We start from the raw sequence: 17,189 nt of genomic DNA on the forward strand, positions 1-17,189 counted from the left end.
CTGGGCCCGCTTTGCCCGCCGCCCTGTCCAGCCGCACAAGCGCCGCCCGCCTCGCCTCGCTCGCCGGGCCAGAGCGCCTCCTCAGGACGAGTTGTCTCACGCCGGGGCCCGCCGGATCGCAGCCGAGGAGGAGGAGGCTGGACTCCTCCCACCCGCAGCCCGCGGGCGCCTCAGAGCGACCGACCCCCCTTCCCTCCACCTGGGTCAGGGGCCCTGCTGCGCCCTCCCACCGCCTCACGGGCTCTCCTCCTCAGAGCTGCTCCCGTGGCCTCTGCCTCGTCCGACGACGGGCGGGTCGGTGGCTTCCGGGGGGCATTTCAAGGACCCCCCAGGGGCGGTGGCGGCAGCTCCTTCTTCTTCTTCTGCCGGGGGGGCGCTTGCCCTCCTCCAGGGCCGCGCTGCCTGACAGCGGAACTCCAGGCTGGTCTCCCCCACCCCCCAGCCGAAGAGAGGCCCGAGCGGCTGCAGCCGCCCGGGCCTCGCTGCCCCCCCCCAAGCGGCGGCTAGGCTGGCTGCAGGGCATTCCCTGCGCATGCGCAGGAAACGCTGTCAGTTTTGGGGGGATTTAAATATCCCCCCAATATTTTGGGGTTTTTTTACATTTTTGTGCACACCTGGGGACCGCCCCACGTGTGCACAAAACTCTCCCTCCCCCCCCCAGCTGCCCCCGGTGCGCAGATTTAAGCATCCACACACCAGGGGGCGACTTCAGATTAGTATATAGATAATGCACGGTTGTTCTGTACTGCTTTAAACAAGACATAGCCATTTAAAGCATACTCTCCAATAGGGTGAGGCGAGAATTACCCTGGTAAGACCAGAGGTATACCAACTACACTTGTATTATCAGGTCTTCCTAAAACTCTCAGTATGAACCTGAAAGGACTGTAGCCTCCTCCTCTGTTTCACAATTCTGAGCCAGAATAAAGAACAACACCTCATTCACTATTCAAGTGGGAGACAAGAATACGTATCGGTTTTAGTTAATTTATTTCTGGCCAGTCATTCTGTATAGGAATACTTGCTTTGTATTTCCTCCACTGCAAACACCACGCAACGTAGCACAGCACAGCCTTCTGCGTCGCACACTGTGCCAGTTATTAATATGGACAAATACATATGAGACCACCTAAGTTCCATCATTGCTCTCATAACACTACTCTATCAGTCTGAGCTACATTTTCTTTTGCTGTTGAGTCACAGCACACTTATGGCAATCCCACAGGGTTTTCAAGAGAAGAGACATTCAGAGGTGGTTTGCCATGCCCTGCCTCTGCGTAGCGACCCTGGTATTCCTTGGGGGTCTCCCATCCAAATACCAACCAGGGCAGACCCTGCTTAGCTTCTGAGATCTGAGATCTGGGCTATCCAAGTCAGAGCAAGCTACGTTCTACTGACCTACAATGACCGGCTAAATTCTAACACCTGTAGGTTTGTTTTAATTATAGCTTAAAACAAGACAATGGACTAATCTATCCCCGGTTTTTATTTTAATCACAAGCCTGATTTCCTTGCTGCTACAGCTACACTTTGATTCTAAAACTGTGACATCATTGATGTTGCAGGAAGAACCTGTGATGTCATGCACCTCTGTGTTCAGTAGTTAAAGCCAGGGCTTTTTTTGGTAGAAAAAGCCCAGCAGGAACTCAGTAGCATAACAGGCCACACCCAACATCAGAAACTCATTAGCATATTAGGCCACACCCCTGACAGTACAGTGCATTAGCATATTAGGCCACACCCCGTGCCTTCCCTTGGCTTGCTTGGGTGCCCTGTGGCTGCGGGGAGCCCGGGTAAGCCGCCCCTTGGACAGGCTGTAGAAGCATTTAAATGCCCCCCCAATCCTTCCAGCCCCCCCCCCCCGGCCTGCCCGCCTTGGAGTCGCGGGGGGGGCGCTCTCCAGGCCTTCTCTCTGTAGCCACGCATGCAGAGGTTTGGGCTGTAGTGGGCATGGCCAACTCTGAAGCCAGCCGGAACTCCGTTCCTGTGCGTTCCTGCCCCAAAATAACCCTGGTTGAAGTTAACCTTCGTCTTTAAGTCAAGAGGTACTTACTTACCAGGCCCAAAACTGTGACAAGGCAGCTCTGCAAGTTCTGAGCCGTGCTTTCTAGGCTGGAACGTTACAAGCAGCCGGCCATACAACCCCGTTCTCTGACTGGCTATTTCAAGCTTCAGCAAGCAGACTCCTCTGCGTTGCAGTTCTTTCAGGGAGAGACTTTCCTGCCAGGCCCTGGAAAGAAGGGAAATACAATTCAGTGGCTGGTAAGTGAGGAACTATTAAAAAGTTTGCCCCTCTCCTCAAAGAAAGTGAGAGGAGAAATGCCAAGGGTGATGCTGATGAGGATGACTGCTACAACAAAACTGTCCAGGACACGCAAAAATGTTAAAATAATGTAGGAATGTTCTCAAGTTTTGGGAGACACAGAGAAACCGATCAATTTCTTGACTTATTTGGGGGGGGGGGTCCTTGCAGGACCCTTTACAAGTTTACCAATTTACTGTTTATCTACCCAGTGGTATCTAGTATATGGTGAAGAGGAAGACTACACAGAGCCCCATACCACACCATGGTCATGTCCATTACGAGAGTGCTCCCCCTCTTCGCTGTAGCTCCCTAGAGTTAAGGGAACCAGAGATGCAATTAGAAAATTAATACCTTAGCCTCATAGTTTTATATCAACCTCAGTAATCTGGAAAGGAAAGTGGGTTGCTACCATGCTAGATCCACACACACACACACCCCGCTTTACTTTCAGCTCCACTTCAGTAACAGCTGAAGCATATGGAGCAGAGGTCCATCGGTGGCTATTAGCCACAAGGTATACATAGGGAATCCGGGGCAAGTGATGCTCTGGTCAACCACTAAGATGGACTGGGGGTCAGTGTGGAAAGGGGGGGGGCACCGAGATGGGTCAGTGCTGAGGGCACCCGTGAGCCTTCATCCGCCCCTGAATATCAATATCTGTTTTTACCCTCTTTTGTTGTTGTTTTTGTTTTGGGGGGCAGTCTCATCTATAATGCTAATTTTAAAAAAAGAAGCAAATCCACCTATTTTTCAATTTAAAAAACCTGTGCCATAGGTTCGCCACCACTGCCATAGACTGTACAAACTAAGCTTCTCACCCTTTCCCCAATTTTGTGGTGCCCCCTTTGGCCCTGGCGCCCTAAGCACCTGCTTAGTCTGCTTCATGGTGAATCTGCCCCTGGCTGCAAGGCATGAACAAAATATAACCCACAGGTTTTTTAATTGAAAAATATGCGGATTTGCTTTTTTATAAACATTATAGATGAGACTGCCCCCCCAAAACAACAACAACAACAACAAAAGGGGGGGGGGAAACAGATATTGATATGCAGGGGCGGATGAAGGCTCACCAGCACTGACCCATCTCGGTGCCCCCCCCTCCTTTCCACACTGACCCCCAGTCCATTTGAGTCGTTGACCTGCCTGGCCAGATCTACAATGCAGGGTGCAGCCATACAAAATTTTACTCATAGGATAACACCATAGACTGTGCAAACAAAGCTTTTCACCCTTTCCCCAACTTTGTGGTGCCCCCTGTGGCCCTGGTGCCCTAAACAGGTGCTTAGTCTGCTTCAACTGCAGAACCTTGCCTGCCCATTGTTTCCTTCTGAATCCAGGTTCCTATGGTGGAATAGAGACTGGTGGTAAAGTCACAGTCTTAGTGTATGAAGGGAGATGGCAAAACTTAAGATTAGAGGCAAGGGTGCTACAAGTCAGTGTATGAGGCAGTTGTATGTATCATGGCTGATGAAACGCCTGAGATCAGAGCAGACGGCAGTCATAATAACAAGTGGCTAGCACCAGGGGCGGATTAAGGCTCACCGGTGCCCTCAGCACTGACCCATCTCGGTGCCCCCCCCTCCTTTCCACACTGACCCCCAGTCCATTTGAGTCGTTGACCTGCCTGGCCAGATCTACAATGCAGGGTGCAGCCATACAAAATTTTACTCATAGGATAACACCATAGACTGTGCAAACGAAGCTTTTCACCCCTTTCCCCGACTTTGTGGTGCCCCCTGTGGCCCTGGCGCCCTAAGCACCTGCCTCAGTCTGCTTCATGGTGAATCTGCCCTTGGCTGCAAGGCATGAACAAAATACAACCCACGGGTTTTGCTCACGCCCCTGGCGGCTCTCCGACATCGGACGTTTTCTAGCTCTGTGTGGCTCTGGACATTCAAGCGAGCCCTGCCCTGCTGCCCGGGGCCCGCCGGCGGTACCTGGCTTGCGAGATCTCGGCCTCTCTTTCCTCTTGCAGCAGCTCCAGCTGCCGAGAGACGAAGCCCTCGACGAGGGTCCCCATCGCGACGTCTCCAGCGGGGAGAAGAAACGACCCCGAGAGGAGGAGGAGGAGGAGGACGCCGCGGCGGCCCGTTCCTGCCCGGCCCGTGTTTCCTGCCGGCCCTAGTACGCCGCGACTCCTCCTCCCCCGTGCCGTGTGACACTTCCGTTTCCGTTGCTAGGACGGGGAAGAAGGGGAGGCGGCGATGGCGCTGGCGGGGATGGCGGCTTCGTGTGGGCGCGCTTGGAGTCGAGCGGGAAGAGGTGAGACGGCGGGCAGGGCGGCTGGCTGGCTCCCCCCACCCCAATGTGGCCGGGGCCTGGTCACTGCTCGGGGTTGCGGTTCGGTTCTCTGCCTGGGGACTTTTTTATCGCGTCTGCCGCCCCCTCTACGTTGCTGTTCGGTCTTGCTGGCGTCCTGTCCGGCAGGACCCCTTTTTTTTTTTTTTTTTTAAGTTCTGCTTCCAGTTTTTTTTCCTCCTGCGAGCTTGGGCCTGCAACGCTTTGCTGTTCTCCCTTCCTCCCGTTTGTTCCTCGTTTTTCCTTTTTAAAAATTTTATTTTAATCATGGAAGATTTTTTATTATTTTTCAAACAAAAACCATGCATACATATATGAGCAGGGGCGGGTGAAGGCTCACTGGTGCCCTAAGCACTGACCAATCTTGGTGCCTCCCCCTTCCCTCCTTTTGCGCACCACTCAACTGAACATGCTTCATTTTTGACGTTTACAGGGGGCTGAAATTAAAAAGGGGGCAGAGAGGGTCATTGAAATGACTGTCATCATGACGACTGAATTTGGCTCCATCATTTTACTTTTAAACATAGCCTATGACCCTGCACCTCGCCAACAAAAAACAGAAGATAACCCTAGGGTGCACCATGATCAATTTGCACTAGACCTTCCAGCCTGCAGTTCAGTGTTACATTAGGTAAAGGTTTCCCTTGCTTGAGAGCCAGTCGGATCCTACTCTAGGGATGCGGCGCTTATCTCCGTTTCCAAGCCGAATAGCCAGCGCTGTCCGAAGACTTCTCTGTGGCTGTGTGGCCAACATGACTAGACGCCAAGGCGCACGGAATGCTGTTCCCTTCCCTCCGAAGCGGTACCTATTTATCGACTTGCAATTTCTTGCTTTCGAACTGCTAGGTTGGCAGGAGCTGGGCCAACAAAGGGGAGCTCACTCCGTCACGCAGCACTCGAGTCTCGAACTGCTGAACTACTGACCTTTCAGTCTGCAGTTCAGCATGTTAAACACTTGAGCCACCGCAGCTACCTCATACATACATACAAACCTGCATATTGTGCTTACTATCATAATACATTAGCTGTTTAAGCAACCTCTAAGTATTACACTACTGTTTTTCTATAAAATTGTCTCAATAGGCTAACAAGTTTTCTAAGAGTTACTTTCTTGTCTAAGCAATCTACAGTCATTTAGTTATTGTTCCCCCAACATCTAAAATCCTTACACCAGATTGCATGCAATACATCTATTGCTTTTCTATGCTCAAACTTAATGCAAAACAGAAATACAAAGGTCTTCTTCCAGTTTTAATTTACAATTCGTTATATAATTTTCAATATCATCTCCACAAATCCCCATCAAATTATTTATAAGTTATGATCCCTTATTTAAATCTAATTGCCCCTCAATATTATAAGCATCAAATAAATGCTACATAGTTAAGAACATAAGAGAAGGCAATGTTGGATCAGGCCAATGGCCCATCCCATCCAACACTCTGTGTCACACAGTGGCCAGAAATACCAGGTACCATCAGGAGGTCCACCAGTGGGGCCAGGACATTAGAAGCCCTCCCACTGTTGACCCCCCCCCAAGCACCAAGAAGACAGAGCATCACTTGCCCATGGGTTGTTCCAGGCAAGAGACGGGCAGGGGCGGTTTGCTATCGCCTTCCTCTGCACAGCAACCCCAGTCTTCCCTGGTGGGCTTCCATCCCAGTACTAACTGGCCACTCTGGTTTAGCTCCCAAGCTAAATCTGTAGCCTACATGAATAAATGTTGATATCTGTCCCTCAGCTTCCACTTCCTCCCATATTGTCTAGAGGTAGCCTACTTACAATTCCAAAAGTGCTTTCTGCTAACTGCGGTATTCGAGACTTTCTTATAATTTTTTTTTTACTACCCACAGGAGTATCTAATTTAAAAAATCCCTTTATAATAATAATACTTTTGATTTATTAATCGCTCTTTCCTACACACCTGTGGGCTCAGAGCGATTTTACAGTTACTCTTTGACAGTTGGACTAACAATGTTCGTGGAGATAGGGAAGACAACATACAGCATTTTAATTACACACACATTGCAGCTAGCCGGGGCTTCATCTGTGGGCTGGATCGGTCGTGTTCCGACGGCATGTATTCTTGTCGGCTGGCTGATGACATCAGGGCTTCTTGATGTCGTGCTGCCACACTGCCACCGCCTGGCCGACTCGCTCCACTGCAGGGAAGCCAACACAGCTCTTTCATCTTTCCGATCTCGCCGCGCCTCAGAAGTCGCACTCGGCAGCTAACACCTTCCCGAAGGGAGGGGTGTGCCCACCCCCTTGCGGGTGGTCCCCAATTTATCTACTCGCCGAAGCTTTCGAATCGCTGGGTAGACAATGAGCTAGAACAAGGCTTGGTTGCTCAAACCAGCATGGGGCTAGAACTGCCAAAGCTTGGCAGTTCAGGTGTTATCGTTAAGCCAGGGGAAAATCCCCTGTGCCACCGCTCCCTATAAACAAAAAGATGAGTCAGGAAACCATAATTTCTGAGCTTTGGGTGACCTGTGCTGATCTCGTATGGACCAAAACAGGCAGCAAGAAGATTTCTGTATAACTGTGGGGAAACTCCAGGTGTGCAGAAAAATAATGGGTTTCCAAATTAGCCCCTCAAAAAGGACACTTGTACTGATAGCAATCATGTAGCTAAGTCCTGTCTGCCTAGTGGCCATTAGAAAGCAGAGGAATTTTAGTCAATAAGAGGATTTCTTATGCATTAGCACCTGTTGCCTCTAATACCAGATTTCATGGTTGATTGTGTATTCTTGGGGAAGTGAAACAAACCCAGCCATAGACAAGGTAGGGGTTTTTGCACACTAGAACAGGGATGAACCTGTGTCCGTCTCTCCCCCCCCGTTCCCACTGCTGTTCAGCTGGGTATTGGGAGAAAAATGGTGTGTGGTTGCTAGCCATGTGATGGTGTCACTTCTGGTGTTGCTTCGCTGACAAAGCTTAAGCATTTGGCCAAAACTCTGGTTAAACCATAAACATTTGGACAAGTTCTAGAGCATTGCCGGTGATGCAAGAATGTCACTTTTGGTTGCGTTGTGAGTGATGTCATTGTGTCGCCAGCTAGAATGGCCCCACCACTGGTGAGTCTCCTGTTGGTTGACAGGGTGGCAACCCTAAACTTGAAGGATACTCCAGGTATGCAGAAAAGATGTTAGTTTGTATATATTTTTTTAAAAAAACAATCCCACAGTGTCTTAATATATACCCATTGCCATTGTAGTGTTGATTAGGGAAAAAGAAAACCGTGGAAGATAGAAGAGGTAAATTTGCCTGCTCAAACAGTGAAGTGTTTCTAGTATCTTGGAGGAAGAGATTTGGGTTTGGCGGGGAAGGCTAGAATTTCCCAGCATTTCATATGCAACTCCCTTTGGGCTCCAAGGTAATAAACCTTAAATCTCAGCAATTTGGTGAAGTGTACAATACGTTTTGCATTTGGAAACATGCATCCATACGCAGACCACAGCTAAAGATAGGTTTGAACCAGCTTACTTTTCCTCTGCTTATTAGCTTTGCCTAATCTCCTTAAACCAGCTATAGTTTTCATCACTGGAGCATCACGTAAATGATTAAGAAAGCTCCTACTATTAAAATGTATGATCTTTTAAGCATTTGTGGTAATGCAACTGACATGTTTGTATGTACTGAGGACAGGTAGGGAACACCAGCATCCACGGTTTCTACAAAGCAGCTGCTTAAAGGTGCTATTCAGAGTAACTTGTTCAGTTTACCTTCTGCACTTTTGTATTAACTCTCCTATAAATAATTACTCTGAACACGTTGTCTTTCCCTGCGAGGAAAGTAAATTCAATACTGTGATTGCAAAAATGTGATTAAACTAATAAGCTGTTAGATTCAGCTTCCAAGAGGGGATTTTCACTATTAATTTGGTCAAGTTAATGATCATCATTTTTCACTCTATTCTCATTATTTCTGCTGGTTGTTACTTTGTCACTACAGTAGATTTTGGAACACTGTTTTAATCTTAAAATTTTCCGACCATTTCAGATAGAAAAGCTGAAACACTGGATGGATTATTAGAACCAAGCCCCAATTCCTGCAACATAATGCTCAGCCCACTTTTCTTTTTCTACTCCTTTTACATCTCACATGAATGGGGACTATTTTGAGCCTGAATTGGTGTCTGTTTATATTTGTGTTCAGACTAAATAGGTGTTTTAAAGAAGTGAGAACAATATAAATCCATCCACCTTTATTTTCTGCTCTATTGCCTTTCCTATTCATTCTGGATTTGGTAAAGCTCAGTATTAAAACAATGAGGATGATTTCAGTGTGACCCTTTCATTCTTTCTGTTTTAGCCTCTCTGTTGTGGTCTACGGTTCGAAAAAGTTCACAGAGTGCTTCAGTACAGCAAGGGTAAGAGCGACATATTGAAGTGTGTGTGTGCCTTTTTCACTTCCATAATCCTGCACTTCCTTTCTTTTCTTAGTTCCAGTGACCACAATGCTATTAAGTTCAGCATTCAGGTTAATGGAAAGTTACCCCTAAAGTCCAGAACTGTAAGGGTTGGTTTCAAAAGAGGGAACTTTACAAAAATGAGGGGAATAGTTAAAAGGAAGCTGAAAAGGAAACACAAGGCCCCGGTCACACGGAAGGTTTTGGCCCGGGAGAGGGACGGATCGGGGGCGCAGCAAACGGGCACGATCTCACCGCAGCATCTGGGAAGCGGTGCACACCCGTCCCAAATCCGGCCCTTCAGGCCGAAAACCCACAGTAAAAAAGAACCACCCCCAGAGGTGGATTTACCGGGAATGCCGCATCAAGCGCGGCCGTGGGATCGCAAAATTCCCCCCCCCCTTTTTTGGCATACCCTTATTCTGAAACTCTCACTCTAGGGAGATTCATCTGTCACCTTCTGTTGCTGTCTTTTGCTGGTGGGTGAAGACTTGTTTGTTTCATTTGGCATTGCTTCAATGATCCCTCCTTCCTAACCAATGTCTTTTGTGTTCTGTAATGTTACTTATGTATTTTAACTGTTTTGTCTGTGTTTTAACTCCATTTTTGAATTCTTTAAAAACTGTTTTAATGATATGAGTTCATGGGGGTTGGTTTTCATGGTGTAATAATGTAATTTTATAATGCATGTTTTAGATTTGTTTGCCTCGGCAGCCCTTGGAAAGGCAGAAAGGAGGGATATAGATGCTGTAAATAAATCAAGAAGCTCTGCTGGTGGTGATTTCCCTCTAAGACTGCCCACAGTAGACCCAGTCCTGAGGCACAGTCTAGGGTTGCCAGCTCCAGGCTGGGGAAAACCTGGAGATTTGGGGGAGAGTGGGGTTTTGGGCATGCCATAGAGCCCACCCTCCAAAGCAGCCCTTTTCTCCGGGGGAAGTGATCTTTGTTCTCTGGAGATCAGTTGCAATAGCAGGAGATCTCCAGGTACCACCTGGAGGCTGGCAACCCTAGCACCCGAGTTTACTTGATTAGAAGATTCTCCCACGCCACACTGGGCTGTTTGAATCCTGACATGGCCCCAGCTCTGTTTTGCCATGTTGGGTGAGCACCAGAAAGGGCCAACCGCTGATGCACTATTTTCAGGAAGGGAGTCTGAAGATCTGAATCAAATTGAGGTTTTGAGAGATGGAGTTCTAGACCTGTTGTGGAAGTTAAAAGCTATTGAGTCTCCAGGTTCTGATGGCGTACACCCAAGAGTTCTTCGGGAACTGAAATGTGAGATAGCAACTAACCCTTATATGTAACCTATCATTAAATTCAGCGAACTGGAAAACAATGCCCCCCAAACTACTTGTCTAAGGCATGACATACCACAGTGGAGAAAGTAGACAAAGGTAGTGCAGTAAAAGCAAGATGATACATACGATAAGCACTGCAATACAGAATCCTGTTTGATCATAAAAGCAACCTCCTGACCTGTTCCATTACATTACAGTTCTAATCCCTTTATTTTGGAATTCTTTGAGAAAGTGAACAATCACATAGACAGCGGTGGCCCGGTAGACATTACGTACTTGGACGTTCAAAAGGCTTTTGACAAGGTACCTCACCAAAGACTCCTGAGTGAACTTCGTAGTCGTGGGATGAATGACCCCTGCTGACACTCAAGCGGCCAGTAAGTTGCTGAAGTCCATCTCTGCCCAAGACAAACAGAGCTAGTCGAAGCGCTGCTCCTCCTCATTCCAAACCACAAGTCATGCCTTGGAGATATAAATCCTCATGCCCTTGCAATACCTATCAATGCAAGCTTGCTTTCCCCCTCAGGTACTGTGATTATTCAAAAATGATCTGGAACTAGGGTTGAGGAGTGTAGTAGCCAAGTTTGCAGAAGATGCAGAATCATTCAGGGTGGTGAAAACCAAGGCTGACAGTGAAGAGGGGGGGGGGGGAATTGTTGCTCTCCTGCTGTCTGGTGGGGGGGAAGAGCTGTAAACTCAATTATGCATTGAAAATAAAAATAAAAAATTTACAACTTTCAGACCACGGTGGGCCATCCTGAAAAGCTGCATTCCTGGTTCCGGTACTGTGATTATTCAAAAATGATCTGGGACTAGGGTTGAGGAGTATAGTGGCCAAGTTTGCAGATGATACAGAAAAGCTGCATTCCTGGTTCCTGGATTTTCGGAAGGTTTGCCAACTTCCCACACAAGTCAAGCAAATGTTGTTTCATGTGTAGCACAGGTTGCTGAGTGGAAAGAAGGAACATGTGGCTCGTATTAAAGGTCAATGATGAAGGAGGGGCTCTGGGGAAGGGAGCGCCGTTGGTGCAGGGCAGGCGCTGGGGCAGCCAAGCACACAGCAGGACCTTCAGTAACAGTCAGGGTGGACTGGCCCTTTAACTGCTTGGGAAAGTTCCCGGAGGGCCCCTTTTCTGGAGGGTTGGGGGCAGGAAGCTGAGCCCCGTGGCCCCTCACCTTGGATCTGGACCACAGCAACCATAGCAGGGGTGGGGGAAGAAGAAGAAGGAAGAAGAAAGAAGAAGGGAGAAGGAGAAGAAGGAGAAGAAGAAGATGAGGAAGAAGAGGAAGAGGAGGAGGAGATTGGATTTATACCCCGCCCTTCAGTTGGAGTCTCAGAGCAGCTTACAAACTCCTTTCCCTTCCCCTCCCCACAGCAGACACCCTATGAGCAATGCTCCCTCTAAGCCATGGAGTCTTGTGAGCAAAAATTCTACTTTGTGAGCTACTCTAAGGAGTTTGTAAGCCGCTCTGAGACTCCAAGTGAAGGGCGGGGTATAAATCCAATCTCTTCTCTTCTTCTTCTAAAACGTCTGATATAATAATGCCCCTGTATAGCTCTATGGTGATGTAGAATACTGTGTACAGTTCTGGTCCCTGTATCTCAAAATGCTCAAAAAGAGTTGGCAGTTTTCCCCTTTCCTCCAAAAATTCTAGAACTTGAGGGCATTCGTTGAAGCTGATGGGCAGTAGATTCAAGATAGACAAAGGGAAATACTTCTTTACACAGCGAGTGATTAAAATGTGGAATTTGCTGCCGGAGGACGTCGTGATGGCCACAGGAATAAACAGCTTTAAAAGGGTTTTAGATTAATGGAGAATAGGGCCGTCAATGGCTACTAGCAAGGGAGATTGAGGTACTAATCCACATTCAGAGGCACTGAACCTTTGAATCCCGGTATCAAGAGGCAACATCGGGGGAGGCCTCAGCCTCTATGCCCTCCAGAGGAACTGGTTAGCCACCGTGTGAGACAGGATGCTGGACTAGATGGACCATTGGTCTGGTACAGCAGGGCTGTTCTTAATGTTCTTGTGGTCATGGTCTTGTAGGGTAGTATTCTGACCCTAGAAGCAGGTATGTTTGGATGATAAAGAGCACATCTTCACAGGCGTTTCCTGTGCTTCTAAGCTAGTCCTAAACAGGAATTATGTGAAGTGTCCAAGACTCTTTTCCCGTCAGCATTTCCATGAGGCAGGCCTCTTAGGAAGCGGGTCAATGCTTCCCTGTTCTTCCATCCAGAGAATAGCAAATGTTTTTATTTTCTCGAGTCCATACCTAATTCCCCTTTTGCTCTGCTTTGCTGATTTATCCTGTCACTAACTAATATGGTTGGATTGTTGCTGGCATCATTAATACTTCTTTATATCAGCGTTAGGCGCTGCGGTGGCTCAAGTGGTTAAGACGCTGAACTGCAGGCTGTGGAAAGTCAGTAGTTCAGCAGTTCGAGACCCGAGTGTGCCGCATGACGGAGTGAGCTCCCGACTCTAGTTCCAGCTCCTGCCAACCTAGCAGTTCGAAAGCAAGAAATTGCAAGTAGATAAATAAGTACGACTTTGGTGGGAAGGTCACAGCATTCCATGCGCCTTGGTGTTTAGTCATGCCGGCCACATGACCACGGAAATGTCTTCGGACAGGGCTGGCTCTTCGGCTTGGAAACGGAGATGAGCACCGCAACCCTAGAGTCGGATTCGAGTGGCTTTCGAGCAAGGGAACCTTTACCTTTTTATAAATACCTGAGCTGGTTAATAATTGGTGCTATCCTCTGACAGGTCCATCAAATGAGAATTTGCAGCAGTCAGTTTCTTGCACCTTCTCAAGCTTCTGGATAGCTGAAGCAAGCAGTGTATTTCAAATGTTCTTACGCCTGGACAGATATAGGGCACAGGTTTCTACAGTTTGTGTAGACATAAAGAGGTCCACTCGGAGTGACAGAATGTTGATGGATGCCCATAGAAGTACATCTTAGAGGGCTCGTTCATGAGTTTTATGTCAGCAGCAGAGGGTCTCACTGCATCCCTGGCAAAGCTATTTTGTCACAGCTGTCACTGAGCTAGAAACTTGACATTTCTAGGAGGTAAGATAAGGTAAAACTGGATGCTTGGAAGCCACTTCAGCTTAGAAATTGGCAGTCAGCTGCTTGTATGGTTATGACAGCTTCCATGAATTATACTTGTTAGGGAGGACGCCCCTTAGGGGACACTTGTGCTTCCCAAGGTTAAAGCATCCAGTTTATTGGAGGGAGGGGAGGGTAGAGAAGAAGAATCCTTTCCCTAAAATAGATGGGGAGGGGAGAATGGAAGAGTATAAAGGAAGACACATAAGGAAATACATAGGATGCTTCTAACAAATATCTCTTTTTCGTTCCATGAACTAAATCTGTATCAGGCATGAGGTTATTCCTCTCTTACTTCTCAAAGGCAACAAGAGAATATGGCTTTGTCGGAAAGAAATAGCGGTTCCTTCCTTCTCCCCAGACAGCTCCACCGGCACTCTTTATATCCAGTGCCAAAGTATTGCCCCTTCTTGAGATATCAAGAGGTGGCTCAGGGTTCCTTGACTCCTGGCTTCTACTTCCTGTTGGTAGACACTGATCCCACACACGGATCACCCCTGGGCAGCTGATGATCTGGTGCAGAAAACGTGTCTTGATTTTGTATAACAGAGTTAACGTGGGATAATTTTTCAAAGACATGAATCCAGTTGTGCTTGAGTTTAAATGTTCATGGTTAATCTAGTTCACTTTATCTCATAAACAGGTAGCTAATCATGGAAGCTACAATAGGATTAGAGAACTAATGTTTGTATGTTGTTGTTGTTCAGCCGCACAGTCGAGTCCGACTCTTCGCGACTCCATGGACCAGATCACGCCAGGCCCTCCTGTCTTCTGCCATCCTCTGAAGTTTGCTCAACTTCATGTTCGTTGCATTGGTGACACTGTCTAACCATCTCATCCTTTGCCATCCCCGTCTTCTTTGACCTTCAATCTTTCCCAGCATCAGGGTCTTCTCCAGTGAGTGCTCCCTTCTCATTGGGTGGCCAAAGTATTTGAGCTTCAGTTTCATTATCTGGCCTTCCAGGGAACAGTCAGGGTTGATTTCTTTGAGGATTGACTGATTTGTTCTTCTTGCAGTCCAAGGGACTCTCAAGAGTCTCCTCCAGCACCATAGTTCAAAAGAATCTATTCTTCGGCGCTCGGCCTTCCTTATAGTCCAACTCTCACAGCCATACATGACTACTGGGAATACCATTGCTTTGACCATGCGGACTTTTGTTAGGTTTTGTATACTGTTTTTGAAAAGTTCAGCCAAAGTGCACTAGGTGAGTTTCACTTGTCCTGAAAACAACATTCAACTCTCCAATCCAAGCGGGCATAAGAATCTTCTGTATGCCTGCTATGCAACAGAGTGGGAAAATAGCCAGCATGGCTGTCGTACAGTCACAGGGTCATTGAAACGTATCCCATGGTATAGCCTTCCAATACCTGCTATTTCAGTAGAGGGGGCTTACATGTCTGAATAGTTTCCCATGTCAAACTCCCTGATCATATCCACAGTAAAGGTTCTTAATTTAGCTTAATCTCCGACATCCTATCTTTTTATGTCACTGGAGTTTTATGCTGGATAGCTTTCAAGCATGCAGCTTCTAGCTTGTTTTCAGGTCTGTGCCACATGTGAGAATGTATACTTGAGCTTTAGACTCCTGGTATTTCTACTGAAACCCAAGAATCGTTTTCAGTTTTGAAATACATGTAACAAGCAGGGGCTAGCAAGGAATTATGGGAGGGCTTCTGAGCCCTTACAAACTTGTGCAGGTGGATTCCTCTCTGAGCACTCAAGGGCACAAGCAGGCTCTTTTCCCTTCCCTTTTCCTTTAAATGATACTCAGTTGATCTCAACAGTCCATCCCTTTTGGATCATAAGGGTTTTCCCCCTTTTTAACTTGATTAAGTTTTCTGCATACGAGTCCCCCCAAGTAGGTAGAGACTTCCACCTTGCCTTTGGGTGGCTTTCATTATCCACACAGAAGTTGACCAGTAAACTCATGAGAAACTATGAAGAAGAAGAGATTGGATTTATACCCCGTCCTTCACTCAAGAGTCTCAGAGCGGCTTACAAACTCCTTCCCCTCTCCACAACAGACACCCTGTGAGGTAGGCGGGGCGGAGAGAGCTCTTTCCAGAACTGTTCGTGAGAGAACAGCTCTGACAGAACTATGGCTTGCCCAAGGTCATCCAGCAGCTGCAAGTGGAGGCGTGGGGAATCAAACCCCACTACACCAGCATAAACCACAAGGATCATCCCATTCATAAGCCCCATCGAAATTAATTTACTCTTTTGAAAGAGTATGGAAGGGGAATAACCATTATCTCATATGACTAATAGAATGTGTAACAGAAGCAACTACTGGTGATTGTACCTACTGTGGCTCTAGCTGTTGTGGCTGCAATGAAATAAGTGGACAGTTTTTATTAGAAAGCATTGGGAGGTTTGGGAAGGGAGGCCCTTTTCCTTCTGTTTCCTAGTCCATGCCCTCACCCCCTTTTATGGTGTAGTGTTTCAATTTCCCTTGGTCGCTATCAAGGGTTATTTTGTAGAAAAAGTGGTGCAGGAGCTGATTAGCATAACTTACTAGCATAGCTTATTTGCATATGCCACACCCCCTGACATCACCGGGGCTGTGTCAGAAGCATAGGCGACTCCCACCGCTCAGGCTCCACTGGACTGTTTTGGATTGCTAGCTATTGGGGGGGGGACATGCAGATCTGTCCTCGCAGAGGAGGGAGAGCTTGTACCTGAATAAAACTTGGTCTTGAAGGTGCCACTGGACTGTTTTGGGCCGGGGGGCCGGGGGGGCTCTGCAGCTTACCTGGCTGCTTCTTGCTCTGACTGAGGGCTGCTGGGAGCAGGGGGTGGGGCTTCTTGCATGTGCCCGCCCCCTTGGGCACTTTACTGCTTGAGCTCCGCTTCTGTGCGCTCCTGCAGGAAATGACCCCTAGTCGCTATGAACATGTGAAGATGCATTCCAGACTCTGCTAAAAAATTGTTTTGTGCCCAAAGATGCAAGTATCTTAATTTTACAGAATATGGGAGGTCACATAACGGAGGTGGGGGAATTAGCACCCTGGGTGGAAAACCGGCTTATATATCCCGTCACTCTGCTCAACGAAACAATGTGGAAGAGGCTGTTTCTACAGAGGAAGGCTCCACGCTTAGCTGAGCAGAGTGGTGGGATTCTTCCCTGTGTCTGATGTGGTGGATCCCATATTCAAATAAACATATTTCAATAACATGGTAGAGGCAGGGCAGAGTGATGCAAGGCCCCAGGTGTGCTCCCAAAGAAGTGGGAAATAGTAACATGGGAGCAGCCCCATTATTTTATATCTGCAGAGTGAATTTGGCAGTCTGATTTCAAGTTATCAGCCTCGAGGTGAGGCCCGGAGTTCTCCCAGACTGTAGAGATCAGTTCCCCTGAAGGAAATGGCGGCTTTGAAGGGTGGGCTTCCTCGTACCACATTCCCACTGAATTCCCTCCCCAAGCTCTGCTCTACTCAGGTACTGCCTCCACATCTCCAGGAATTTCCCGTGCTGGAGCTGGGAACTCTAACTCTATGTTGTTCCATGACCGCAGATGGCGGTGGGATTTAGGCTTGTGTCATTTGCATTTTGGAGCTGTGGTGGCTCAAGTGGTTAAGACGCTGAACTGCAGGCTGTGGAAGGTCAGTAGTTCAGCAGTTCGAGACTCAGGTGCCGCATGATGGAGTGAGCTCCCGTCTCTAGTTCCAGCTCCTGCCAACCTAGCAGTTTGAAAGCAAGAAATTGCAAGTAGATAAATAGGTACCACTTCAGTGGGAAGGTAACAGCGTTCTGTGCGCCTTGG

The 17,189-nt window shown here is 47.8% G+C and overlaps 2 protein-coding genes across 2 annotated transcripts in view; one reads left to right on the plus strand and one right to left on the minus strand.

The window, feature by feature from the left end:
- The window catches only part of IGHMBP2 (immunoglobulin mu binding protein 2), a gene marked incomplete at its 3' end in the record, with an annotated part of 137,080 nt that extends 132,679 nt beyond the window's left edge, over window positions 1-4,401 (minus strand). Inside the window, exons 1-2 of the mRNA XM_015412828.1 lie at window positions 4,243-4,401; window positions 2,058-2,230 (exon numbers count right to left, since the gene is read on the minus strand). Of these exons, the coding sequence (XP_015268314.1) occupies window positions 2,058-2,230; window positions 4,243-4,325 (256 nt within the window). The remainder of the gene's footprint in view (window positions 1-2,057; window positions 2,231-4,242) is intronic.
- Window positions 4,402-4,440: 39 nt separating this feature from the next.
- The window catches only part of MRPL21 (mitochondrial ribosomal protein L21), a 48,222-nt gene continuing 35,473 nt past the window's right edge, over window positions 4,441-17,189 (plus strand). The window contains exons 1-2 of the mRNA XM_015412832.1: window positions 4,441-4,567; window positions 8,918-8,975. Of these exons, the coding sequence (XP_015268318.1) occupies window positions 4,510-4,567; window positions 8,918-8,975 (116 nt within the window). The 5' untranslated portion in view covers window positions 4,441-4,509. The remainder of the gene's footprint in view (window positions 4,568-8,917; window positions 8,976-17,189) is intronic.

Source organism: Gekko japonicus, unplaced genomic scaffold (assembly GCF_001447785.1).
Source record: "Gekko japonicus isolate JY-2015 unplaced genomic scaffold, Gekko_japonicus_V1.1 scaffold1149, whole genome shotgun sequence".
NCBI lineage: Eukaryota > Metazoa > Chordata > Lepidosauria > Squamata > Gekkonidae > Gekko > Gekko japonicus.